Source organism: Rhizomucor pusillus (genome assembly GCF_041956525.1).
Source record: "Rhizomucor pusillus strain CBS 183.67 unplaced genomic scaffold VTP01scaffold_1, whole genome shotgun sequence".
In the NCBI taxonomy this organism is placed as follows: Eukaryota; Fungi; Mucoromycota; class Mucoromycetes; order Mucorales; family Lichtheimiaceae; genus Rhizomucor; species Rhizomucor pusillus.
In genome coordinates this window covers 2,028,488-2,052,800 of record NW_027192143.1, presented here as the reverse complement: position 1 = coordinate 2,052,800, position 24,313 = coordinate 2,028,488, and the positions used below count along the sequence as shown (strand labels likewise).

The 24,313-nt window shown below is 44.2% G+C and overlaps 11 protein-coding genes across 11 annotated transcripts; 10 read left to right on the top strand and 1 right to left on the bottom strand.

Moving 5' to 3' along the window:
* Positions 1-1,280: 1,280 nt before the first annotated feature.
* VTP01DRAFT_889 (uncharacterized protein) lies at positions 1,281-2,950 on the top strand (the record flags this gene model as incomplete). Its single annotated transcript, XM_069388060.1, has 3 exons — positions 1,281-1,424; positions 1,612-2,455; positions 2,526-2,950. The coding sequence occupies 3 exons, from the start codon at positions 1,281-1,283 to the stop codon at positions 2,948-2,950; spliced, it is 1,413 nt and encodes a 470-aa protein (XP_069245309.1).
* A 471-nt stretch (positions 2,951-3,421) lies between these two features.
* On the top strand, positions 3,422-4,845 carry VTP01DRAFT_888 (uncharacterized protein; the record flags this gene model as incomplete). The annotated part of the gene is made up of 7 exons (XM_069388049.1): positions 3,422-3,496; positions 3,574-3,733; positions 3,791-3,907; positions 3,972-4,177; positions 4,237-4,315; positions 4,378-4,429; positions 4,488-4,845. 7 exons carry the CDS (start codon positions 3,422-3,424, stop codon positions 4,843-4,845), a joined length of 1,047 nt encoding a protein of 348 aa, XP_069245308.1.
* Positions 4,846-5,074: 229 nt separating this feature from the next.
* Positions 5,075-5,845, top strand: VTP01DRAFT_887 (uncharacterized protein; the record flags this gene model as incomplete). The annotated part of the gene is made up of 3 exons (XM_069388038.1): positions 5,075-5,297; positions 5,356-5,447; positions 5,516-5,845. The coding sequence occupies 3 exons, from the start codon at positions 5,075-5,077 to the stop codon at positions 5,843-5,845; spliced, it is 645 nt and encodes a 214-aa protein (XP_069245307.1).
* A 37-nt stretch (positions 5,846-5,882) lies between these two features.
* VTP01DRAFT_886 (uncharacterized protein) lies at positions 5,883-6,797 on the bottom strand (the record flags this gene model as incomplete). Its single annotated transcript, XM_069388027.1, has 2 exons — positions 5,883-6,254; positions 6,321-6,797. 2 exons carry the CDS (start codon positions 6,795-6,797, stop codon positions 5,883-5,885), a joined length of 849 nt encoding a protein of 282 aa, XP_069245306.1.
* Positions 6,798-6,903: 106 nt separating this feature from the next.
* On the top strand, positions 6,904-8,017 carry VTP01DRAFT_885 (uncharacterized protein; the record flags this gene model as incomplete). The annotated part of the gene is made up of 7 exons (XM_069388016.1): positions 6,904-6,984; positions 7,048-7,140; positions 7,198-7,259; positions 7,323-7,460; positions 7,520-7,652; positions 7,710-7,833; positions 7,893-8,017. The coding sequence occupies 7 exons, from the start codon at positions 6,904-6,906 to the stop codon at positions 8,015-8,017; spliced, it is 756 nt and encodes a 251-aa protein (XP_069245305.1).
* A 700-nt stretch (positions 8,018-8,717) lies between these two features.
* Positions 8,718-9,645, top strand: VTP01DRAFT_884 (uncharacterized protein; the record flags this gene model as incomplete). The annotated part of the gene is made up of 6 exons (XM_069388005.1): positions 8,718-8,799; positions 8,859-8,910; positions 8,962-9,102; positions 9,164-9,210; positions 9,281-9,437; positions 9,495-9,645. The coding sequence occupies 6 exons, from the start codon at positions 8,718-8,720 to the stop codon at positions 9,643-9,645; spliced, it is 630 nt and encodes a 209-aa protein (XP_069245304.1).
* Positions 9,646-9,721: 76 nt separating this feature from the next.
* VTP01DRAFT_883 (uncharacterized protein) lies at positions 9,722-12,203 on the top strand (the record flags this gene model as incomplete). Its single annotated transcript, XM_069387994.1, has 13 exons — positions 9,722-9,772; positions 9,838-9,937; positions 9,994-10,061; positions 10,119-10,292; positions 10,357-10,413; positions 10,468-10,496; positions 10,555-10,737; positions 10,797-10,986; positions 11,048-11,142; positions 11,203-11,294; positions 11,353-11,762; positions 11,829-11,998; positions 12,059-12,203. The coding sequence occupies 13 exons, from the start codon at positions 9,722-9,724 to the stop codon at positions 12,201-12,203; spliced, it is 1,764 nt and encodes a 587-aa protein (XP_069245303.1).
* Positions 12,204-12,608: 405 nt separating this feature from the next.
* VTP01DRAFT_882 (uncharacterized protein) lies at positions 12,609-14,264 on the top strand (the record flags this gene model as incomplete). The annotated part of the gene is made up of 7 exons (XM_069387983.1): positions 12,609-12,744; positions 12,826-12,974; positions 13,029-13,319; positions 13,382-13,471; positions 13,524-13,664; positions 13,724-13,817; positions 13,873-14,264. The coding sequence occupies 7 exons, from the start codon at positions 12,609-12,611 to the stop codon at positions 14,262-14,264; spliced, it is 1,293 nt and encodes a 430-aa protein (XP_069245302.1).
* Positions 14,265-15,013: 749 nt separating this feature from the next.
* Positions 15,014-16,154, top strand: VTP01DRAFT_881 (uncharacterized protein; the record flags this gene model as incomplete). The annotated part of the gene is made up of 7 exons (XM_069387972.1): positions 15,014-15,137; positions 15,195-15,320; positions 15,378-15,396; positions 15,448-15,588; positions 15,648-15,756; positions 15,827-15,873; positions 15,935-16,154. 7 exons carry the CDS (start codon positions 15,014-15,016, stop codon positions 16,152-16,154), a joined length of 786 nt encoding a protein of 261 aa, XP_069245301.1.
* A 972-nt stretch (positions 16,155-17,126) lies between these two features.
* Positions 17,127-19,524, top strand: VTP01DRAFT_880 (uncharacterized protein; the record flags this gene model as incomplete). The annotated part of the gene is made up of 7 exons (XM_069387961.1): positions 17,127-17,145; positions 17,219-17,243; positions 17,309-17,618; positions 17,680-17,900; positions 17,971-18,529; positions 18,597-18,719; positions 18,793-19,524. The coding sequence occupies 7 exons, from the start codon at positions 17,127-17,129 to the stop codon at positions 19,522-19,524; spliced, it is 1,989 nt and encodes a 662-aa protein (XP_069245300.1).
* A 709-nt stretch (positions 19,525-20,233) lies between these two features.
* VTP01DRAFT_879 (uncharacterized protein) lies at positions 20,234-23,803 on the top strand (the record flags this gene model as incomplete). Its single annotated transcript, XM_069387949.1, has 6 exons — positions 20,234-20,260; positions 20,320-20,359; positions 20,428-20,564; positions 20,627-20,814; positions 20,884-20,991; positions 21,058-23,803. 6 exons carry the CDS (start codon positions 20,234-20,236, stop codon positions 23,801-23,803), a joined length of 3,246 nt encoding a protein of 1,081 aa, XP_069245299.1.
* Between the last annotated feature and the right edge of the window lie 510 nt (positions 23,804-24,313).

The window sequence follows — 24,313 nt, the reverse complement described above, 5'->3', positions numbered from 1 at the left end:
ATAAAAATTTCACAAAATGCGACATTACTTTTGGGAAAAAGCGTACCATCGCAGGTAATTAGCCACATCTCAAAAATATGCCGCGCTCGTGGTTTTTTGGCGGAGACCACAGGCCGAACGCCTATTGCCATTATGTACCGACTTCTCGAAATAAAGCTTTTTTGCCGAAAACACAAATTTTCCCCGAACAGAAAAGGGATGTCAACACAAGCTGTACCTTTCGGAATATCGCTGTTGTAACGTGTCTTTGCAGGCTATGAAGCTTTATACTCCATCTAAGTTTAGTGGTAACGACGAGTTGCGAATTGGTGGTAGTAAGTTTCGGTCCATACGTTTGAAAAGTTACGAATATACTTTTCTGTATTTCTGTCATCTCATATTCTGTGATGCATTGGATTGGGCGCACAAATGAAAGCTCCTTCTTGTACACTTTGATTGGCTGCGTCGGATACCAGCGAAATGACACGCAGAGCTAATAATGAGTCTGAGTCTATAGATTTATTTTCGAAACCGCCAAAAAATATATTAGCGATGCTTGATATCTTGTTGTTCTAAAAACTTGTCAGTCTCGGTATATGGAGCAAGCATGTTGTTTGTCTATGCAAAAAAGGACAAGAGCCCTGAAGCGCGGCGCACATATAACAAAGGTCCTTGTGGTACGTTGAGAGGTCGTTACACGAACTAACCTAGAACCAGCAAAGTTTGAATTCAAATTCAAATAAAACTACCCTCGATGACGGCATAGAAGTAGCAGTGACTGTATGTGTTTCACATGCTCAAGTAACTTGACAGAATGTAGAGGATTTTCAAAATATAATAGGATGAAGGGGAGCCTTCTCGTAAAGTCTGAAGGAGTGAATATCTATAAATTATGCAAGCTCACCAATTTTGGGAGTGAGCAGCAGGGAGGCTGATGCAAAAGCCGGTTAGAAGCGGGAGTCTCAAACTTGCACTAAAGTCATTGGGCTGATCTTCAGTGTGTGAGAAGCTGACGGCGGAGAAAGCATTGCACCGAGCTGCCATAGCGAGCGTGCGACCTTCCCTTTTTCCTCGTTCATCGACGTTCACAGCGCGCTCAAATCCTTTTGACCGCCAGACCCTTCCCTTTCGCTTCTTCACCCAACTATCTACTTCCTACTTACTTTACCTACTTATTAGCACTTTACTCTGTGTACATACAAGAACACTTCTTTTCCTCCGTTCCTTTCTTATCGTTTACTACGTATATCCTTAGAATTTGTCATATTACTGTTCTCCCTCATTTTTTCCCTATCACTACGATGACCACAAAGGCAGCAACTGTATCAGCTTCATCTATGGCACCATATACTTCAGCAAAACGAGCAAAGCCTCAACGACAGACGCAAATTCAAGACGATACTGCTAACGGGGCGTACTTGGCGTCAAAAATCCAAGATGAGCAGGTGTGTAAAACGAATTATATTTTTCGTTGATCATCACCCCAGCCGCTTTCCCCACTCCCAAAATAAAAAGTACCACTGCCGTTTTCGGTGCTTTTCGGGTCCAAGAATATCATGCAATTCAGTTGCTTTTCTCGGCTTCTCTACTCCTTGGGCTCTTGCTTTTCCCCCATATCTAACAACATTTTAGTCCTTCCAGGATCCTACCATGACGTGGATTTATCAACGAAGCAGTGTCTATGCACCAGCAAATTGGTCGATGTATCAGCAACAATATGTTGCAGCATCCAGTCATCCGTACTATTATGTTCCATCGTATTACCAGTATCAGTATACTCCTGTTGCACAGCAGCAGACATTGCAGCAAAGTCCACGTGCATCAACACCAAAGTCTACGAATCGCGAGTCTTTACATGTCCAGAAGTCCTCTTCGACGCCGCTACCATCAGCATCTGGTCGTCCTCGTCAACAGCAGCGGTTGTCACCTACGACGCAGGCCAAGGCGTTTCCAACAGGTCCTCCACCATCTCGACGCCATCCTGATGAATCATCTCGCAGAGAAAAGCAATATCCGAGTACCGCGAGGATTTTACAGGAACGCAAACCTTCACGACCCTCTTCTTCATCGTCATCTACCATATCATCCGGAACAAATGCATCGTCCGAATTTTCAACAGGCCGTCGGTCATCTGTAACATCCGTTTCATCCTCCGTTTCTATCCAGTCCGAAATGTCCATGAGCAGCAACAAATCGTTATCAAAGAAGCTCAGAAAGGTGTTCAGCGTGGGCGGATTACGATCCAGGAATAGCCAATTGGGATCTTTGGTCGAAGCAAACGGATCCAACGTTTCTCTCAGTACTGCAGACGATACCAGCTCCGTAACGTCAGCTGCTACGAGCGCGAGTAATGGAAGCCGAAACCGCTCCATTCGGAGGCGTTCCATTGCTTCTCTTTCTAGTCTTTTTCAAAAGAATAGTTCCAGTGTACCCACTGTGCTGGAAGAAGAAGAAAGCGATGCGCCAGCAGATAAAGGTAAATTCAAAGAGGCGAAACGACAACAATCAAAAATACATGGGTTAGCTTATAAATTCCTTATGAAAAGAACACATACAGCACCAGCGAGCAGTTACACTTCCACCCAAGTCTCTGTCGTCAGCTTCTCAGCGTCAGTCAAGAATGAGACCGGATAAGGACGATCAATCACTTGACCTGCATCCAACCCCAGAAGCCCCTTTTCCTCTGCACGATTCACCACGTTTGAAACCCGCCACATCCGCGTCCAGTCTTGCCACCGAAGTTACCTCGTTTAGCAAGTCCCGCAGTAACAAGATCCAATTCTGCCCAACGATTCAAGTGCACGAAACTTTCAGCTCACATGAGTATGATCGTCGATGTGACCCCAATGCCACATGCCAAAAACTCTCGCCTGTCTTGGCAATGAGGATCAAGCAGGAGCTGAACGAATATAAGCTTACCGATATGGAGATCCACGTGGAAAGTCGGCAGTATACACATTTCTTCCTGTAATCCCCACATCCCTTCTTTTCGTGAGCATAGCTACATCGATTATTTTCCTTTTTACTGTTATCTCTTAGTATTGGCATTTTAAACAATTGTATGCCAAGGAGTTGAATAGCCCATTGCGATGATCGTTCACTCCTGACTTGCCTCCCTTGCTCGTTCATATTAAATGCGGGGTCAATGACGATGAACGAGGCTAGTGATACGCAAGCCAAAATGAGGGATGTTGCGTAAGCCTATTATTTCCGTAATTCCATTCCATAGGAACTTATTGATTTTGGAATATGTGGATGACATCCATGCAATTGACTTGAAGCAATGGTTATTCTACTTCCCGGCGCTTTAATTTGGATTTTGATCATGAATCATAAATGGCAAGTTCGGCAGAAGATTCTGCCGGACAATTTGACAGGGCGGTCACGAAAAAACAGAGCCTCCTTTTGTTACCCAGCCTTCGAAAGCAAATTACGAAAGATAATGTTGGGCGCATGGAGTAGACGAGCTGTTTCTGCCAGGGCATCACAATGCATGGCTTTCAGAGCCGCCACCAACGTATGTTACAACAAGTTCATTGAGGCATTCACCTTATTTTCAGCATGCTGAACTGAGATCGCTGCTGTTCTATGCAGGTTGTGCGACACGCATCCACAAAGGAACCAAAGAATGCTGCAGCACAGAGTGTCACCAAGATTGCTTACGAGGAGGCTCTGAAATTAATTGAACTCGACAAGAAGGAAAGGCTGGAAATGCTCGGTCGCGTTGAGAAAGAGATCGCACGAGTCAAGAAAGGTACACATTTTTTATACGACTTGAAGAAGCAGCAAGAATCTCATAATTCTGTAACAGCCGAATCACCAACAAAAGATGCGCAGCTGGCTGCATTGGAATCGCTAAAGTTTGATCTGCAGGTCAAGTCTGAACTGAACGATCCAGAAATTCAGCGAAACTTCAAGCTTGGTATTGGTAAGAACGAAAAGGATATTGTGGTAGAATCAGGATAAGGTGATAGTAACACCTTTTTGCATAGTGGACATGTCACGGCCGGTTTATCGGTATATGCGTAAGAAACAATTCGAAAAAGCACCTCTCGCCACCTTGATGGAACGTATCACCCAAATGCGAGTCGTTCCCGATTTGTTGCCTCTCGACACGAAGCCAGTTGTTGATGTTGGTATTCGAATGAATGGAAGAAACGAAGCTATCGAACCCGGTGTTTTCACAAAGCCCGAAGAGGTACGGATGCATGCAGAAAGTCAAGCACGGTGGCACATGTGCTCACACGACGTTGACAGACTATTCAACTGCCCGAAATCAATGTGACGAGTTTCCATCCGGAAACTCGCCTATACACATTCTTCTTGGTTGATCCCGGTATATATAAATGCTTACATGCTGCAAGAAAATGATGTTACTCAACATCCGCATATGTATAGACTCACCGGATGTCGCCAACAAGACCTATCAGCAGTACTGCCACTGGATCCAGTAAATATAAATAGCTAATGTTTGTAGAGAGCTTTCGGTTAAACAATCTATTTTGTAGAACAAACGTCCCGATTTCTGCCACTCAACCTCAAGTGAAAGGTGGCGATACTATTCTTGAGTACGTTCCACCTCACCCGCAGAAAGGCACAAAGTACCATCGCTACACTTTGATAGCGTACGAGCAACCTAACAACGGACAAGACAAGGTGGATTTCAAGGTGGATAAACGTGATGGATTTGACGCTAGAAAATTGGCACAGCAGTATGCTCTGCAGGCTCGAGGAGTGTCATTCTTCCGTCAAGTTTGGGATGAAACTGTCAGTACCATCTACAAGGACATATTGCGTGCCCACGAACCAATTTATGGCAAGCCGCCGAGAGAAGAACCTTACATTCGTAGAGCCGTTTATCTATAGAAGACATCTAATCACTTTGAATTCCCTTTACCATGAAAGTAAAACATGTACATTTGATTTGGAGACCTGTTCAATGGAAAACAGAACGATCACTGGATCTGCATCAGAAGTTTGATTCAACGTTTTGGCTAGAAATAGAGGTGAAGGTTGACCAGAATGCTCTTTTCCGCAAAAACATTTTCTGACTCCTGACCAAATTTGTGTGGCTGCCCTGAATAGAGCAAGGAGCATGGTCCTCCTACGTACTTTGCGTTCGCCTGTCTCAAGCAAACTCCTATATCGGATACGCTCGGATAAAACCAAGTTTGTATTCGCTGCTGCACAGAAGCGGTTCAATAGCAATGTTTCTACTATTGAAGACGGCGATCCTATTCATCGCGTTGATCTGAGAGTGGGCAAGATCGCTGAAGTCTCGATGCACCCAGATGCCGAGCATTTATATATTGAGAAAGGTTAGTACCTCTATTGCATGCTCTTAATGCCACTATGTTTATTTATTGCAACATAAAGTCGATGTAAATATGGAACCAACAGAAACAATGCCCAACCCTCGTACCATTGTCAGTGGTCTAGCGCCGTATATGCCAATAGAATCACTCCAGGTAAGCGTTCACAGAGAAAGAAAAGGATCTTGATATCTTGGATCCGTAGATTAAAGCATCCATTTTAGAACAAGTCTGTTATTGTCGTTTGCAACATGAAGCCAAGTCGTTTCCGAGGCGTGTTATCTCAAGGTATGCTCCTGGCTGCATCCAAAGATGGCAAGGTGGAACTATTGGAACCGCCACCATCCAGCGTTGTCGGTGAACGTGTACGGATAGGGATGGAGGACTTGAAGGAACCAGACGCAGTACTCAAGCCAAAACAACGCGTATTTGAAACTGTTGCCATGCATCTTTCGACAGATGCACAAGGCATTGCAACGTATCGAGGCCATCCACTTACGACATCAGCTGGCTCTGTCAAGGCAGCCTCTCTAACAGAAGCTCCAATCTCCTAAATTTTTTATATGGTGAAAATATTTATTAAGCATCTCATCAGCGCCGGTTGAGACAGATAGTTTTCAAAGTTCGTATTTCTGTATGTAAATTATCGGCTGTGCTGGATGTGGTTTCGGTAGACGTCAAGCTTTCTCTGAATTGGGATATTGTTTGGGAAAGCTGAAGGCCTGTCGAGCTGTATGTTCGGGTCTTGGCTCGGTTTACTAGTCGCGCTATGGTATCTGATAATTCAAGTTGTTGTTTCGCAAGTTTATTGTTGAGTGCGACAGTGTCGTCTTCATCGTCGTTGCTCTGCTCATGCTTGCTGGGTTCGGCGGACTCTAGAATCTTGGTCAAAGTAGACTTCTGGGCGCTGTATAATGAATGTCTATATGCAGCCCATTTGAGCACTGTGGGCAAAAGCATTCTCTGCCAAAGTGTGAGATTTTCATAACTCAGATGCCAGATCAAAACGTCCAAAACGAAAGCAATTACCTTGACTATGCCCACAATCCCCGCCAAAACGCCTGCAGCGCCCATGCCCATTAGCACAGCGATGGCAGCGAGTTGCTGTACAGGTAAGGTATTAATAGGGTTGGGTTTGTAAATAATCTGTTGGATTTGCGGGGCTTGTTGACGCTGAGGGATCAAAGGTGCAGGAGGATTTGAAGATAGCGTTGAACTCGTGTTTGTAGAAGGAGAAGTAGTCGTATCCTGGCCAACTCGACGGAAAGCTTCCTCTATCTCTTTTTGATTGAGGCCTTTACTTCTGAGGAAAGCAACCTTCTTTGCCGTCTCTGCGGACTGGACTTTTGGTGAAGAAAGGAAGGACACAGCCGATTTTACAAGGTCTTCTCGCAAATTATCCGGTACAGTCGAATCTGCTACTGTTTGTGGATTAGAATCCATAGAGCGGTTCTTCTCAGACTCGCTATTTGTTGCATTTTTCGTGTTGTCTTCAGGTCCTGACATGAGGATAAGAAAGAAAGAGGAAAATAATGTGGGGATGACTAAAGCTGAATGTGATTTGTTTTGGAAACTCCGGCCTTTCAGCGCGCTCTTCCCTTTCGAAGCTTATATGTCCAGTGCATCTTACGACGTCGTTGTCCTTGATATAGAGGGTACCATTACCCCCATTACTTTTGTAAAAGACACTCTTGTTAGTATGCATTTCTTTACAGAAACGTGTTCCTTGCTGTACAACGCTTACATACAACGTTAGTTCCCGTATGTCACGACCGGGTTGGATGCATTTCTCGATCGTTCTTGGGGATCTGATAGTCTTAAAGAATATGTCGAACTGCTCCGCAAACAAGTGAGTTAACATAAGCATTTAACGCTGCCTATGACTGTAAATTGGACGTTTAAATAGGCTGAAAAGGATGTAAATGAGGCGATCAAAGAAGCAGTTCTTATTCCGGCGGATACAGACGCGTAAGCCAATTGCAGCTGTTCTAAGACTTGTCCATATTGGATGCTCATATACCATCTTTAAAGATCTGTAGACGAAGTGAAGGAAGCAATTAAACAAAACATCCGCTGGCAAATGGCTGCGGATCGAAAAATCGGTGCCTTGAAAGCTTTTCAAGGATATATGTGGAAGGAAGGTTACGAAAATGGACAGTTGAAAGGAGAGTAAGTATATCAGTGATAAGCGCCGTCACAGTAACAAGTATTCATGTACGTAAAAACAGCATATATGATGACGTTCTGCCTCGGTTAGATCAGTGGCGGGCCGATGGAAAGAAGATCTACATTTATTCCTCTGGTAGCGTACCTGCACAGAAGCTCTTGGTAGGATATTCTGTCAAGGGAAATTTGTTGAAGGTATGAAGAATGAGAATCTTAGAAAAGTCAGAAGTCGTATATTAAAAAGCTTTCTAGTATTTCGATGGATACTTTGACACTACGATCGGACTGAAAGTAGAAAAGAAATCCTATGACAACATTGCAAAAGAGATTGGGTTAGCACCTGACAGAATTTTGTTTGTTAGCGACAATGTCAAAGGTGGGTTGGCTCTTATGATGCGCTTTTTTCTTTTGCAATTGACTCATGTACCGCATTAGAAATTCAAGCAGCAAAGGAAGCAGGATACCAGGTCATCATCTCTGATCGACCGGGAAACGCACGGCTGGACGCATCATCTCGGAAAGAATTTACTGTCATTACTTCTTTCGACCAAATTCCATGATAAAACATTGCATTTACGGTTTGCATTTAGTATCCTCAATGATGACCGTGTTTTACAATCCGTTTTAAGGTGTACCTTTCCTGTATTGTCAGCCTACGAATGCTGCTACATGTAATTGGGTTGATTGTCTTCTTCAAATGTTGGTATCTGCAAAATCGGTCTTTCCGAGTCCCATCGTTGTGGAAAAGATTTATCCATGTCCGCTACACTGCAGTCCTATGCCGACATCCACTACGAAATAGACATAATTAGAGTAAGATATGATAAAAAAAAAGAAAATTTCTGACAAAGCACTTCTGTTAGATGCCTTATCTGACCAGACAGTCGGCTCTTCTTAAGGAAGAAAAAGGCTTGCGGTTAAAAGTTTAGAAGTATCGTCTAGTTGCTTGAATATGCCGCCGCGCTTCACTTCATGCAGAACTGAGTTGGAATGGCACGTCTGGTGCGGTGCAAGCAATAGGGCCCTTCCTCGTGTTTTAAACCAAAGTAAGTTTTTAGACCAGGTTCCAGAATGCAGAAACACTTTTGTACCAGGAAGGAAAGTGATAAATAATAGGAATCCGAGAGAATTGATCATATTTCCTGTCTGAAGTGCAGTATCACAATTCAGATCGGTTCTCTCCCAGAGTTTGTTCTAGAAACAGGAAGCTGAGATATTTCAGCGCTGTTGCCCAATCGCTACAGGTTCAACTTCTCAACCATGCGAGCAGCGTTGATATTATTATTAGCTTTCATAGTCGCAGTCTCTGCTTTGAAAGAGCCACCAACTAAACTTCAAGTTGGTTAGTCTACTGCAGATAGTCGCTGACAGCGTTGTGGAACTAATTGAGCTATAACACAGGGATCAAGAAACGCATCCCGCCTGAAGAATGCACGCGACGATCCAGAGATGGGTAATGAAATCTGATTCAACTATTTATATATATTCCTAACGCCTTCGATAGGGACAAGTTATCGATGCATTACGTAGGAACGCTGTTTAGCAATGGTCAAAAGTTCGACTCAAGCCGTGATCGTAATCAACCGTTCGAGTTCACTCTTGGTCGCGGAACTGTTATTAAAGGATGGGATCAGGGATTGAAAAAGTAGGTGCTATGTCAAATTTGATGATTGAGCATTGCGTTAGGATATTGAGACATTGTATAGCATGTGTATTGGAGAGAAACGCAGGCTTGTCATCCCGCCCGATCTTGGTACGTTGCCCAATTGAAGGATTTGCTTATCATGTGGTACTTGATGTTTGTTGACGCATCTGTAAAATAGCCTACGGCGAACGCGGTGTCGGCAGCGCTATTCCAGGTGGATCTACACTTGTATTTGAGGTCGAACTCTTGGATATAGTTGACGGGCCTACCTCGAAATTCGAACGTGGTGCAGAATTATCAACGGAATGGGTTCCCGATTTTATCAAGAACATTGAGTAAGTATAACAAAGACGAATAGCACAGATGAGCATAGTTTTTCTTAAGAAGTATAGTTATCAATCGCCCGTTGTCCTTGGAGTTCTCGCCGTACTTGGCTTGTTGGCAATTGTTGTTCTCAAAGGCGCCATCGCCGGAAAGGCTGCTGTCGAGACTGTGCAGGAGCCCAAGCAGAAGAAGGCCTCTTCTTCCAAAAAGATCAAATAAAATTGAACGTACCTTTCTGTATGCGGCTGAACCTAAATTCCAGCCTTTAGCAATTTGTTGCATTTTCTCAAACATTATGTCTACAGACATCGCCTCCTTGGTACAAGAATGGCTGCGACTGGATCAGGTACCTTAATAAAAAAAAACGTGGTAATGCGAAGGTGCTGGTCTTAACATGATCGGCATATACAGAATCCGGAAACCCGCGGTGAAATTGAGGATTTGTACAGCAAAGGAGCTTACGATGAACTTGAAAAGCGACTCGGAACGCGCATCGAGTTCGGCACTGCAGGTATGCTTTTGGGCGTTTTTTCAGCTCTTCAAATATTCATGCATTATCTCTTCTAGGATTGCGTGCTAAAATGGAGGCTGGTTTCTCGAGAATGAATGACTTGACGGTTCTGCAAACGTCTCAGGTTTGTCTTGTGATCTGTTATGCGTATTTGCATGGAATTTTATAGATAATATCGCAGGGATTGGCGAAATATCTGCTTGAGAATGTTAAAGACGCCGCGTTGCGCGGTGTAGTTGTTGGTCATGATCATAGGCACCATTCCGACAACTTTGCACGCTTGACGGCAGCAGCCTTCATCGAAGCTGGAATCCGTGTTTGGTACTACAAAAGCTACGTGCACACTCCGCTGGTGGTATGTTAGTTCTCTGGATGTTGTTATTTTTGCTTGGCAAGTATTCTCATGTTGCTTCGATCAGCCTTACACTGTCAAGAAACTAAAGGCAGCTGCGGGGATCATGATTACTGCGTCCCATGTAAGTTTGTTAAGCGAATTGCCGTGCACCATTCCTTACTGAAAAGAATTGAAGAACCCTAAACAAGATAACGGCTATAAAGTGTAAGTTTTGAATCATGTACTGTAAATGCTTGCAGAAGATCGATAATCAAGTCTGTAGGTACTGGGAGAATGCATGCCAAATCATTCCTCCTCATGACAAGAGCATTGCTTCAACGATAGAGAAGCATCTTGAACCGTGGGGATGGAGCTACAATTTAGTAGATACTAGCGACCTTTGCAGCGAACCTTCCGGCATAGTAGACAGCTATTTTGAGGAATTGAGCGCCCTATCGCAATTCAGGCAAGTGAGGCATTTTTATTGCCATTGGATAACTGAATGATTTACAAAGGCGTTTTTAGATCTGACAATGAAGCGTCTGATCTCAAATTTGTTTACACTGCAATGCATGGTATTGGAACCCCCTTTGCCAAGCGTGCCTTTGAATGCTTCGGCCTGCCTCCCTTCATCACAGTCGATCAGCAAATCCATCCAGATCCAGACTTTAGTACTGTCGCTTTTCCTAACCCTGAGGAAGGCAAAGGCTCCTTGGTATGTTTTCATTCTGATTGGAAGCTGATAATCATGTTGCTTATTAACTTCTTTTTCTTAGCAACTTGCAATTGAAACAGCCGACAAGCACAATGCAACCCTTATCTTGGCCAACGACCCCGATGCCGACCGTCTAGCCATTGCTGAAAAGAAGAAGTAAGGAGCTGCTTGTGCGACAAGGTATATTTTCTAAATTTGTCCCGCTTCGCTGCATAGTGGTGAATGGTGCATTTTGAATGGAAACCAGATTGGTGCTATTCTTGGAGCTGCTTGTCTGGAGAAAGCGCGAGCTGCAGGCAAGTCTACAGGTACGTCTATGGTTACAAGCGAAAACCATTTGCTTTTAACTAAGCTACATAATTATAGACCGTTTGGCAATGGTTGCTAGCACTGTATCCTCCAAATTCTTGGCTAGAATGGCAGATGTCGAGGGTTTCCGCTTCGAAGAGGCTTTGACAGGATTCAAGTGGATTGGTAACAAGGCGATCCAGCTGGAGCAGGAAGGTTTCGAGGTCATATTTGCATATGAAGAAGCCATTGGATTTACAGTGGGCGAGATTGTCAAGGATAAGGATGGAATAAGTGCATTGGGTTTCTTCGCTGAATGGGCTGTCCAATTGAAGAAACGTGGTTTATCGGTCCATGACTACCTTGAATCGTTGTACCAAAAGTACGGTTATTTTGTATCCGATAATTCGTACTTTATCTGTGACAACAAGCAGCTCATCCAAAGCATCTTCCGTCGTATCCGGTTTGGAGAGCAGGAAACTGGGGAGGTATAGGTGAAAATATAGAAAGAGTCTTATGCATGGATCTGTAAGTTAATCAATCTGTTTCCATAGTACGCTTATCCAAAGACGGTTGCAGGATACAAAGTAACCGGTGTACGAGATTTGACCGTCGGTTATGACTCGAATACAGCTGACCATAAGCCTACATTGCCTGTGTCGGCATCCTCAGAGATGATAACTTTCCGACTGGAGAACGACACTGTGTTTACTATACGCACCAGGTAATCTTCTAAGAAGATCCATCAATTTACCTCTATTTCTAACAGGAAAATATTCTATAGTGGCACGGAACCAAAGATCAAATACTACTCTGAATTGCGAGGCGACACTGAAGCCCAGGCTAAAAGCGACTTGAGCGTGGTTGTTGACGCCATAGGAAATGAGCTTGTGCAATATCAGAAATATAATCTTGAATGGAAACGATAAAGTTATCTTTTTTATACACAGATATTTCTTTGAATAACGATCTTTGCCTTAGAATATCATACAGTGTGCAGACTCCAGATGGGTCTCTACGCACGTAATACGTAAGGTGCAATGACGGGCTTTCGAAAGCTGCTGCAGCAACAGCAGCTGTTTCTGTGCACCCAAGCAGAACTGAGTTGTCATGGAAGCTCATCAAATTACTTCTTGATTTGTGTCCGTTTTACCTGACCAAGACGAATACACAAAGGATATGCCATAGATATATAGTACACAGACACATCTCTAAAATTTTATTCCTTTCTCTTCCCTCTCCTCCAGCCTGTCTCCAACTTCCAGTGCCCCTGACTTTGCCACACCAAGTTTCTTTCGTATTGTGCTCCTCCCCTAACTAACAGAGCCATATAAATGTCAACTCAAGCTCGATCTGCTGTGGGCCACTGCCTAGCAAACCAATCGCATCATCATCGATCATCACTTGGTGATGACGACCGGATCCACCTGCATCCAAATATAACAAGCTCCTCGAGCATGCCCCTATCAGGTAAGCCTTGAGTAAAGGCTGCGTCCAAGGCCTGGCGTTGGCAAAGCACAAAGTTATTTTTTGCTAAACGAGTATCACCAGAGATGATTCTCCCCCAATACACGCCTGGCATTGTTACATCCAATCACATTAACGGAGACCCGGAGCAAAATGCGGGCCAAGAAATTCCAAGAAGCAGGAAACGGAAAATTCAAGCGGACCATTACGATAGCACTGCAAAAACTCAAAAAGTAATGTTTCATAAATCACTATCTTTAGAAAAGTCATGACTTATATTCGAGTAGGAGACATCAACAGTAAAGCGATCAGCGGGTCGACCACCATCGCGCAAGCGCCGACATCAAGAGACTAGCACCGCACAGTCGCCTCCTCGCCGCGCACCTAGTCCTTCTATCTATGATCCCTCCCAAAAGCATGAAAGAAATATCGAAAAAATTGTTTATGGGAACTACGAGGTCAATGCCTGGTATCATTCACCTTACCCACGAGATTACGGTCAGTTATTGGAAAAGCTTTACATATGCGAAAAATGCTTGCTGTATGTGAACTCTGAGTCGCATTTGCGGGCACACCAGGTAAGATTATTCGCATATGTCCAGGACTTTAATCTATACCTCTGAGTCTTATATTGTTATAGAAAGTATGCAAGGCGCAGGCACCTCCAGGCCGGATGATCTACGAAGAAGGGATCAGCAAAATATACGAAGTTGATGGAAATAAGGCAAAGGTAAGTGACAGCTGCAGACACGCCATGGGAATTACTAAGTCAATCTTTGTAGCTATACTGTCAAAATCTTTGCTTAATGTCAAAACTCTTCTTGGATACCAAGACACTCTACTACGACGTTAGTGGGTTTATGTTCTACGTATTGACAGAACAGGTTGACGGCATAGATGTCTTCGTTGGATACTTTTCGAAAGTAAGCAAAAGCATTGCAATACTTGAAGCTCATATCCTCAAATTTGCATTTTGTATCAGGAGAAAATCTCCTATGATAATTACAACCTCGCATGCATCGTGGTTCTACCATCACATCAACGAAAGGGATACGGCCGTCTACTTATTGAATTGAGTATGCATCAGTACTTTATGAGCATAGTAATCGACAACTAATTACATACTTGCAGGTTACGAATTATCGAAAAGAGAAGGAAAGATCGGTTCACCAGAGAAACCGTTATCAGCACTGGGCGCGCTTGGCTATCTTTCATATTGGTCATCAGTGCTCTTGAGGGAACTGAGCAATTTTCAAGGGGAATTAACGATAAATGCACTAAGTGCCAGAACTGGAATCCACAAGGACGACGTGATCATCACTCTCAATCATCTTGGTTTACTACGATTCTGGAAGAAGGATCTGCTACCACCAACCCCCGAGGCTGCGGACCGATATGGCTCAAAAGGTCGTGTTCAAGTGTGCATGTCTGCAGATATGATAACGCAGGCGATCGAAAATCATCGAGTCAAACTGAAGAATCGACTTGATCATACTTGTCTGCATTACATTAACTCATCCTAGTAAATAGCGCTACCTGTAAAATATAGTCCAACATAGTAAAATATTACCCTTGGAGATAGTCTCCATGCTATACACTATATATAAGTTTTAAGTTGTTTGAAATAGTTGAGTTTTTTAGGGAAGCTGCACTTGTGGTCGACGGTAGAGATCTCAAGGCGGTGCGGAGTTACGCACAGACCATATTCAAAACGCCTATTGTCTTGGTGATGTCAGGCGTGATGCAGCATACTCTTATACAAAATGGAGAATCCGAACTGTATACTCTCACTCAAAGCGTTGAATACAAAAGATAGGTCTGATGTAAATCGGATGGCATGCTAATAGACATGATGTTGGGAAAAGTTTACCGTACGATGTCACCATGGTACTTCAAACTTTGCCGTGCTAACTTAATCGGCATTATGCAGATGACTCCAATTTTTGAATGACCTCATCCAGCATGGTGACCAAGTTCACAGGAGAATGCTTCTTTGGGGAAGGATCCTAATAATGTGCACCACTAATTAGCGGTATCCAGACTTCCGTTAAATATATGCAGCAAATTCGTGGCATGCGATGTATAAACCCTGTATGCATGTTCTCTTGTTTCAAACCGCGAGATCACGAGTCCCGAGGCGGGGCGAATTGGATACAGGGTTTTATTCCACGACAAAAATTATGATCGTTGGTGGAAGCGGATGATAAACACACAAAACTGAGATATCATTTGCTGTTTTCACTGTGCCCCTTTCTCTTTCGTTTCTGTGCCTATGCAAAAATCCTTGGCTATATTCTTATTATCGTTTTTGGTATGGCGGGCCGCTGCGCAGTCGCAGCAGCAACATCAGCAGCAATATTTTCAAACTGTACTCGATGATGCCCCCAGCTGCAACAGTATGTCCTGGTACATGTCACGGTTCGGAAATATTGGTTGACTAGAACATATCATAGGTTCTGTCTTATCGTGTCACTGGCAAGGACCGATCGACTCATGCTGTTCTCCAAAGTACGGACTTGTCATTTTGTCGCTTCAATGGATACCAGGATATGGTCCAGATAATGAGTTTACAATCCATGGTAGGTTGAGGACGCGCTTTGTTGCCATGGATACCTCGGCTCACAAATATAAATAAGGCCTCTGGCCTGATACGTGGTAGGATTATAGACTGTTTAACAGTATAACATACTCAATAGTGTTTCAAAGCTCCGGAGGACGAGCTCCAAGTCGTGGGTGCGATAGGAGCAGAGCTACGAACAATGCCGGCCTGATTCTGCGCAAGATCAACCCTGATCTCTACAGACGTATGCGAACATTTTGGCCAAGCTACAATGACAATGACAACTGGTGAGCCCTCTTGGATTCCGATCAACAAGAGCTCCTGCAAAGTCTAAGACCGCGTCTAGGTTTTGGTCACATGAATGGACAAAGCACGGAACATGCGTAACTACTCTGCGACCTGCATGCTACGGTCATACGTACCGTAAGTATCAGGATATGGAAGAGTACTTTGAGGTAACTGGAGAGGCTGTTTGCAGTACATGTCGATCTAGTTGATTCTGATTTTTTGACATTATAAATTTAGCAAGTTTTAGATCTTCGGGATGAATACGATATCTTTGGTGCATTGAAGTATGGCAAAATCATAATTGAGGTCCGATATCGGCTAACAAACAATTGCTCTGCAAATCAGTGTAGCAGGTGTTTCACCTGGTCGGACGTATAACGTTGAGACTGTACGAAACGCCCTCCAAGAATTCTTCCAAGTCAAGATCATGCTTAACTGCGACAGAAAAGGACAACTTCAAGAAGTCTCGTTGTTCTTTTACGTTGAAGGCCGCGATGGATACGTGCTTACAGATGCTCTCGGAAAAGGCACTTGCCGTGGCCCCGTGTGGTATCCGACGAAATGATTTCTCTTTGTTTTACCTTGCATTTAGACAATATGCCTTAATCTTGTACGCGCTAATGGATGCCATCTAACGTTTTATTCATGATTTATCTGAAAATCCGTATGGATCAATACGTTCTAAATAGTCTGTTAATATTGTGATCGGATTCAAGAACCTTTTTCGATGTTCTTAGAGATAGTTGCATCGTATGGTGTTTTGTCAATAAACTCTTAAACTTTCCCTATCTATGGTACTTATGTCGCATTCTAAGATCTGAAGTGTACGTCCTAGATTTTTTGGGCGTACTAGCATCTTTAACCACCTGAAAATGGCATGCACATAATGACACGCAATGCGTAGCCGGTTTCCGTCACTGGATCTTTGAAGCAACTTTAGCATATCGGGCATCAGTAATAAGGAAGAATCTTATCATGCGTTTCGTAAATGCCCGGCGCTATTCTTCAGGTGCAAGCAGACGATGTATGTATCACAAGTCGCATTCCTTTTCTGTCCGCCTTATCAAGCATGTTTCCTTTCCTCCGTTTTGTGATAAGATAAGCAAAATTTACGCAAGGTCCGTTCTTCCATAGTCCGGGGTCAATAGATACGATACGCTATGGTGTTGCTGAAAGTCAAGAAAATGTTCCAGCATATTAAAGCTACCCTGGATTCTTCTCATAAACACAGCGTCAATTATAGAATGATCATCTGCAAGTATCAAGTTCTGTACGCATCATGCAAGAATTTCATCACCAATTTTCTACATGTACACTGTGCTGTGTGAGTATTCTTCTGCATCGTTGTATTCGTTTATCATGTCAAACCGTGTGTCACATACGAAGGAACGGACAGATCAAAAACGGATATGGGTGCATTGCGTTTATCACCATATATCTACCCACCTATCAAGAAAAAGGAACAGATATAAATAAAGGCTTGCAATGTAGGTCCATTGAGATCTTGTTTATCTGCTTTTCATAATTTACCAATATCATGGCTGCATTACCACAAGGTTTTTATTGCATTAAACGCCTGTCTAATGTAATATTCGGCGATCTAATCCTGCTTTTTCTGGGCGTTATTAGGTGTCGGCTACGGCGTGGTCGTTGGGTATGTGCATTCTACAATTCGGAAGATAATATTCTAGTATTAACAGTGGATGTTATGCATATTAGCTTTGGAGCTATATTTTCACTGGTCATGATGGTCATCACTTGGCTGTTAAAAAGATATCTTTTTGAAGTACAAACCTCAGAAATGTTCATGACTGCCAAGCGTACAGTAAAGACTGGTCTCGTTGCAAGTGCTATTGTATCGTCCTGGACATGGGCAGCTACGCTCTTAACTAGTACGGAAGTGGCTTACCGGTATGGTGTCTCTGGGCCACTATGGTACGCGTCTGGTGCATGTGTGCAAGTTCTTTTGTTCTCGGTGCTGGCCATTGAGCTCAAGAGACGTGCTCCAAATGCTCACACATATCTCGAGGTACGTGAAAAATATAGCTAGAGTCAAGTAGTGGCAGTGACTGATTTGAATATCATGATAGGTTGTACGCGCCCGTTACGGTCGATCTACCCACTTTGTGTATCTTATTTTCTCCTTGGTTACCAACATTGTTGTCACTGCCATGTTACTCTTGGGCGGCAGCGCAGTCGTCTCATATTTGACCGGTATGCATGTCATCGCCGCATGCTTCCTCCTGCCTCTAGGCGTCATTGCCTATACGCTTTTCGGCGGCATTAAGGCAACTTTTCTATCTGATTACAGGTACCTATTTACGTTCTACACATACAGCTCCGTGGAGATGTGAACTTTTTCTAACGTGCCTCATGCATAGTCATACCCTGGTCATCTTAATCATCATCCTGTATCTCGTTTTCACCGTTTACACATCCTCTCCATTGATTGGTTCTGTCGAGCGCATGTACGATATGCTGGTTGCTGCAGCTGAACGCAATCCTATCCCTGACAACGCGCAAGGCTCCCTCCTGACCATGTCTTCGCTTCAAGCTCTCATGTTTGGCATCGTGAACATTGTTGGAAACTTTGGTACTGTCTTTGTCGACAATGCTTACTGGCAACGTGCCATCGCTGCACATCCTCAATACGCAGTCAAGGCTTACCTCATCGGCGGATTGTCGTGGTACGCTATTCCTTTCACCCTCGCAACCACTATGGGCCTTTCTGGACGAGCACTCGGTATTCAGCTTAGCGAGCAAGCTATCAATGCAGGATTGGTACTGCCAGACGCTTGTGTTGCCCTTCTTGGAAGCGCTGGCGCGTGGATATGTCTACTTCTCGTCTTCTTTGCTGTGACAAGTGCCGCGTCAGCTGAACTTATCGCTGTTTCTTCAATTATCACCTACGATATTTTCCGTGCTTACATTCGTCCCAATGTAAGTATTCTTTAAATCACGGATTTTTAAGCGGGTCCAATCTTATTCTGATGATAAACTGGCTTAGGCATCGGATAAAGCCGTCATCCGCTTTTCACATGCTTCGGTGCTGGCATTTGGCATCATCATGGGTGTCCTGGCAACATTACTCAACTTGACTGGCATCAATTTGGGCTATCTCTACAAGCTTGTAAGTATTCTAATTCTTCGATATCTAAAGGACATCTTTCAAATTAATTGAAGTGTCATTTATTGATCCACAGATGGGTATCATTATTTCATCGGCCGTGGTTCCCATGACTTTGACGCTACTGTGGAGCAAACAAAACTGGATGGCTGCAACAATTTCTCCCATCTTCGGCTTTGTAGCAGCCCTCATCACCTGGTTCACTGCCACCTATGGACTTTATGGCGAGATTACGGTCGATACGACAAACGAGAACCTGCCAATGATGGCTGGCAACCTTGTTGCCCTTTTCTCACCTGCTATTACCTGCGTTGTACTGACTCTGATCAAGCCAGATAACTTCACATTTGATGCCACACGAAATATCCAGCAAGTTAGAGATGAAACGACCGCTGAAACGTCTGCGCAAGGATCACGAAATACCGAGGAAGATGAAGTTACAGAGGAGGAGAAACGAGAGATGGATAAATCGTCAAAGTTTGCCAAGATTTCCAGTGTCATCCTCGCATTCTCACTCTTTATTCTGTGGCCAATTCCGATGTTTGCTTCGCGCTATGTCTTCTCGCTTCCATTTTTCCGCGGTTGGGTCGTCGTTTCCATCATCTGGGTCTTCCTGAGCACCTTTGCTGTGGGTATATTTCCACTTTGGGAGGCTCGCAAGAACGCGGTCATAATGGCCAAGGCCATCTGGGCTGATCTCACTGGGAAGAGAAGAATTTTGGACTTGGACTTGCCAACCACAGCAAGCGATGCGATGATTACTGAAAAAAGCTCGGTAATTATTGAGGATAAAAAGGAATCTTCGTAAAAGCAAAGCGCCCGATGTTCCGATGCCGCTTGACCTGCATTTTGCAATTTCTTCTTTTCGCCTGTAATACATAGTTATAGTAGCTACCTTTACTGTCAGAGCAGCAACAGCGTTTATGTACAGAATACCACTGAATCTTTTTGTAAACATATCTTGTAATTTATGTTAGTCTTTTTACCTTATAAACTATTTTTCCGAACTCAATGTACTTTTGTATATGGTAGTCATTCCGCCCCTCTACTGTTTGACAGAACGTGCACTATGCTGCAAGTTCGTAACTATAGTCTTAAAATTATCACGCAGCCGCAGTTACTTTACATGGTAATCAATATTGATCCAAGTCGAGGGACAGGCTTAGCGTTGACACTACATACACGTAGTAATCTTGAACGTGATACCTATTGAGAGCCATGGACGCTGATCTATTGCGAAATCAGAAGCATTATAATTTACATTCAGATACTCATTATATGCTCGATATTCTTGGCTTTGAAAATTGTCGAATGGGACATGCAGCAAAGCTGCAGCTTTCTGCTTCTTGAACGAATACGGAGGGATACGTCATTCTCCCTTCAAACGGCCCAGGAGCGCCTCAGCAAGAGTGTCTCTGTGCAACCCGCCCTTTTTGTGTCACACTGCACTTTTTTTCTTTTCTTCTTGTCTGCGGCATTGACCCGACAACCTTCTTCTTCCTTCTTTTTCGTTTTCAATGGAAAACACGGCAACCGAAAACAATGTAAGATTTGCATCGATACGTCCGGAATTATACAATGCAGAATCTTACCCATTTGATAGCCGTCGCAACTCGTCGACGCCCAAACGTCGAAGCCTCCTGGTAAGTAGCCCTTTCATTGACTTTCTTACACCTAGCCAAGTCTAAAGCAATAACCCGTTGACAAATAGAGAACGTCAAGAATGATAGCAACGATGTTAACAACAAACAAGGAGAAGTAACAGGAGCAGGAGGGGAAAAGCAACCTTCGGGCGATGCCATGAAGAATGAAATTACCAAGGAGCGCACTGGTAGTGACACGAAACAGGTTTGTGGCAGCATCGAGTCACCTGCAAGATATAGAGTGATTTACCTTATTCTTCCGCGAAGCGCACGTTGGCGCTTATCAAGCCAGATGCCATGGGCCGGAAAGCTGATATTATCCAAGCTATTCGAAGCTCTGGATTTATTATTGCCCAAGAACGCGAAATTAAGCTGACAAAGGAACAGGCTCAAGAGTTTTACAAGGAGCACAAAGGTAAACCTTTCTACGACGATCTCACACAATGGATGAGCAGGTGATTATATTCCGGTGCATGGCCCCGCATCATCTGTCCTGTTCTAACCTAAACATTTACGTGCTGCAGCGCGCCCATCTATGCCATGGTCTTGGAAAAAAGCGACGCCGTGACGGCCTGGCGCACCATGATGGGCCCAACTGATGCAAAGAAAGCCAAGGAGACCGATCCAAAAAGGTAAACGAGAGCCTGCTCCTGGCGGGGATAGGGTGGCAAATCCTGATGATTGAATACCTTTTGTAGTATCAGAGCACTATACGGCACCGACGGCTCCCACAATGCCGCTCACGGTAGCGACTCTGTAGAGAACGCTCAGCGAGAAATCGCGCTGCTCTTTAGTGGTGCGGACCAAGGTCCCGACAACGTTGCACAGCATCAGAACAATAAAGAACAAGAGAGGAAGCAAGCTACCGAATACATCGTGCCTGCATTGGCCGTCACAAACAAGTCTGAAGACAAGACGTGCAAACCTGAAGAGAAAGAGAAGATTCAAAAAGGCCAGGATGAAAAAGAATCCGCAGCTCAGGATGACAAGAAGGTGACAGAGTCTACCGCTGCAGCAGTTACTGAGAAAGAAAAAGGGAGTCCGCCATCTGAAGTCAAAGAGGCCCAAAAAATTCCTGACACAACCGTGATACCCAACAACAAACCTAACGTCCCCCAAGATACCACGCCACCAAATGATTCTAAAGATGGTTCTGACCTCCAAAAGCCAAAGCCAACGGATAAAAACCAACCGAACGACCAAGGAACGAATAAAAAATCCTCAGACAAAAAGGATACCGATGTCAAAGTTGCATCTTCCGAGGAAACCACAGAAGCCACCAAGAACAATAACACTGGGGCCCCACGACAAACCGTGGATGAAAAGAAACTAGCCGACGCATCCCAAACTGCCAAAGGAACAGCGGATGATACCAAGGAGGAACATGGATCTTGGTGCAAAGATGGAAACAAGTCAGCAGAAAAGCTTGAACCCGATGACGAAGTCGTGGACGCAAATAAGAAAGACGCAGCATCGCCATCTGCGGAAGTGGAGAAGGACCAGCCTCAAGACGTTAAAAAGTCTGTTCTTGGAGAAGATGCAAGGAAACAGCATGAATCAGAAATTACATCAAAAAGCAAGGAACAAGACAAGCAGCCTGTCGCTCTAGAAAGTACAGTAGCAGCCATATCGCCACTAGCAGCCCCTGATAAAGAGGATGCTTCTTCACCGACAGACAAGCCCAACGAGCAGACCAAAGGCATGGGAAAGGAGGCCGAGCCAGGAAAAGCTGCCGAGAAGGATACAGCTGCCGACAATAAGGATGCAGCAGTCGAGAATACAGATAAGAAGAACGATGAGGAAAAGTCAAGCGAGCAAAAAGTGGCCGAGCCAGCTGTAGCCAAAGATCAAAAGACAACTGTGGATGCAGAAAAGCATGTCATGGATAAGGTGCAAGAGACAGCTAAGAATGAAAGCCCAGCTAATGTCCAGGAGATAAAGAAACAAGAAGCTCCTCAAATTAAGGAAGCTATAGCGGAACAGAAACAATCGTCGAATGAACCAACTAAACTTGCTGTAGAGGATACATCCACGACTGCCGTCGATAACGGCGATAAAGCTGATTCTGACCAGAAGAAAGAGATAGTAACGACCAAGGAAAGCGCGCAAAGCGTGCAAACTCAATCTCTCCCAGTAACAGCAGATCAGAAGGCGAGTGCCAACTTGAGCAGCGACAAAGCGCCGCAAAAGACGGAATCCGTTGGAAACGGAAAATTTACCTCTGGCAAAAAGGAAGATCGATGGCCATTCAACAAGCAGGATCAGCAAGCACTTCCAGAGAAGAAGCCGATCGAAATCAAGCGCCAGCAAGGCAGCAGCGTCAAGGCTGCACTTGATATCTTCAATAAGGCTAGCAACGCGGTCACAAAAGCCGCTGCCGATAATAAGACGAAGGGTTTCATTTCCACTATCAACAAAAGCAGCGAGAAAGAAGCCGACAGAAGCTCTGTAAAGCCACCCGCCACAGATGGGAAACAAGATGCAAAAGACAAGACATCCGAAGACACTGCAAAGCAGGATGCTGGGAAGGATACCACGCCCGCCGATAAGCAGCAACACCAACAGCAGCCTCCCAATGAAACAGAAACGAAGCAGGAGTCCAAGACTGCTGAGCCTATCCAAGAGAAGAACACGCCTGTCAAAGAACCTGTAGCTAAGGAGATCGCGAACGTAGATACCAAGCAGTCTTCAGTCGAAGTTGAAGAGAAGTACAACGATCATCAGCAAGAGCAAGACAAATCTAGTGATATGCCTACTAGCAAAGAGGCTAAAGAGCAGAAGGACCAGAAAGCTACTGGTGATACTGAAAAGACACAAGCCATTGAAGGAGCTGAAGCCATCAAAAAGGAGGAAGTGAAGAAAAAAACTTCCAAAGATTTGACCGACAAGAAAGCAAAAGATAGCGCATCCAAATTGGGCCGCCCTGCAGCAGCAGCAGCTGACAAGCCAGCTACTGCCCGTAAATCCCACAATGGTTCTTCATCTCCTTCGCCGCCTTCGTCGACTCAGCGTCAGGTTAAGAAGCCAACCGCCGGCCATTCTCCTACTTTGATTAACAACACCGCAAAGACATCTGTCGCTTCCACGAAAAAAATGGCAACATCATCAGCAGAGAAACCCAAAGTCGTACCCAAAGTACCATCTCCACCCAAGAAGGAGCAAGAAGAGTCAGTCAAAAAAACAAGAGCATCGAGACGCGACTTCCTTGCTCGACTGACAGCACCTACTGCATCGAGTGCACGCAAGCAGGTGCATGCCCAGGAATCAGTAGACAAGCATTCTGTGAAAAAGCCAGAAGCAAAGGCTACTACTATTGCCGTCAAGACTGCAAAGTCTCGAATTGTCAAAGCTGGAGATAGGTTGCAAAGCAAGGAAAACAAGGACGAAACAGCTACTACTCCAGCACCTCAACCTCAAGGTCATCGTGGAAATGGAACAAACTGAGAGCAACTTTATTCTTCTTTTTTCCTTTTTTCTCATAGCAAAGCAGTATAATAATCTTTATATTAAAAGGAAATAATCAAAGTTAAAAGCAATACAGAAATGAATATGAAGAAGTCATGAACGAGTAGCAAACGTAGTTGTTTGGGAACAAGGGAATTTCATAAGGGCATTACGTTTGTACCTTGAGCTACTGCTGCGTAATCATAATTGATACTTACACCCTGAAAAGCAATCCGCTGAATCGCGGAAGACCAGACCGAGCACCTGATGTTCCTGTATCAGCTTCTGTCCGCCACAGTAAAGTAAACTAGTAGACATACTTTTAACCCGTGGGGCCGGTTTGTTAAAGGAAAAGAAAGTGAAGCACGACAGAGAACTTGAAGTGATGCATCGCAAGTTGGAGCGGAAGAGAAGAAGAAGGAGGGCAACGAAGCGGTTGATGTTGGAGGTGTTTAGGAATCTACTGCTAAGTATAAGAGGATGGTTTGCGGAATTGTTTCGAAGCGGCAA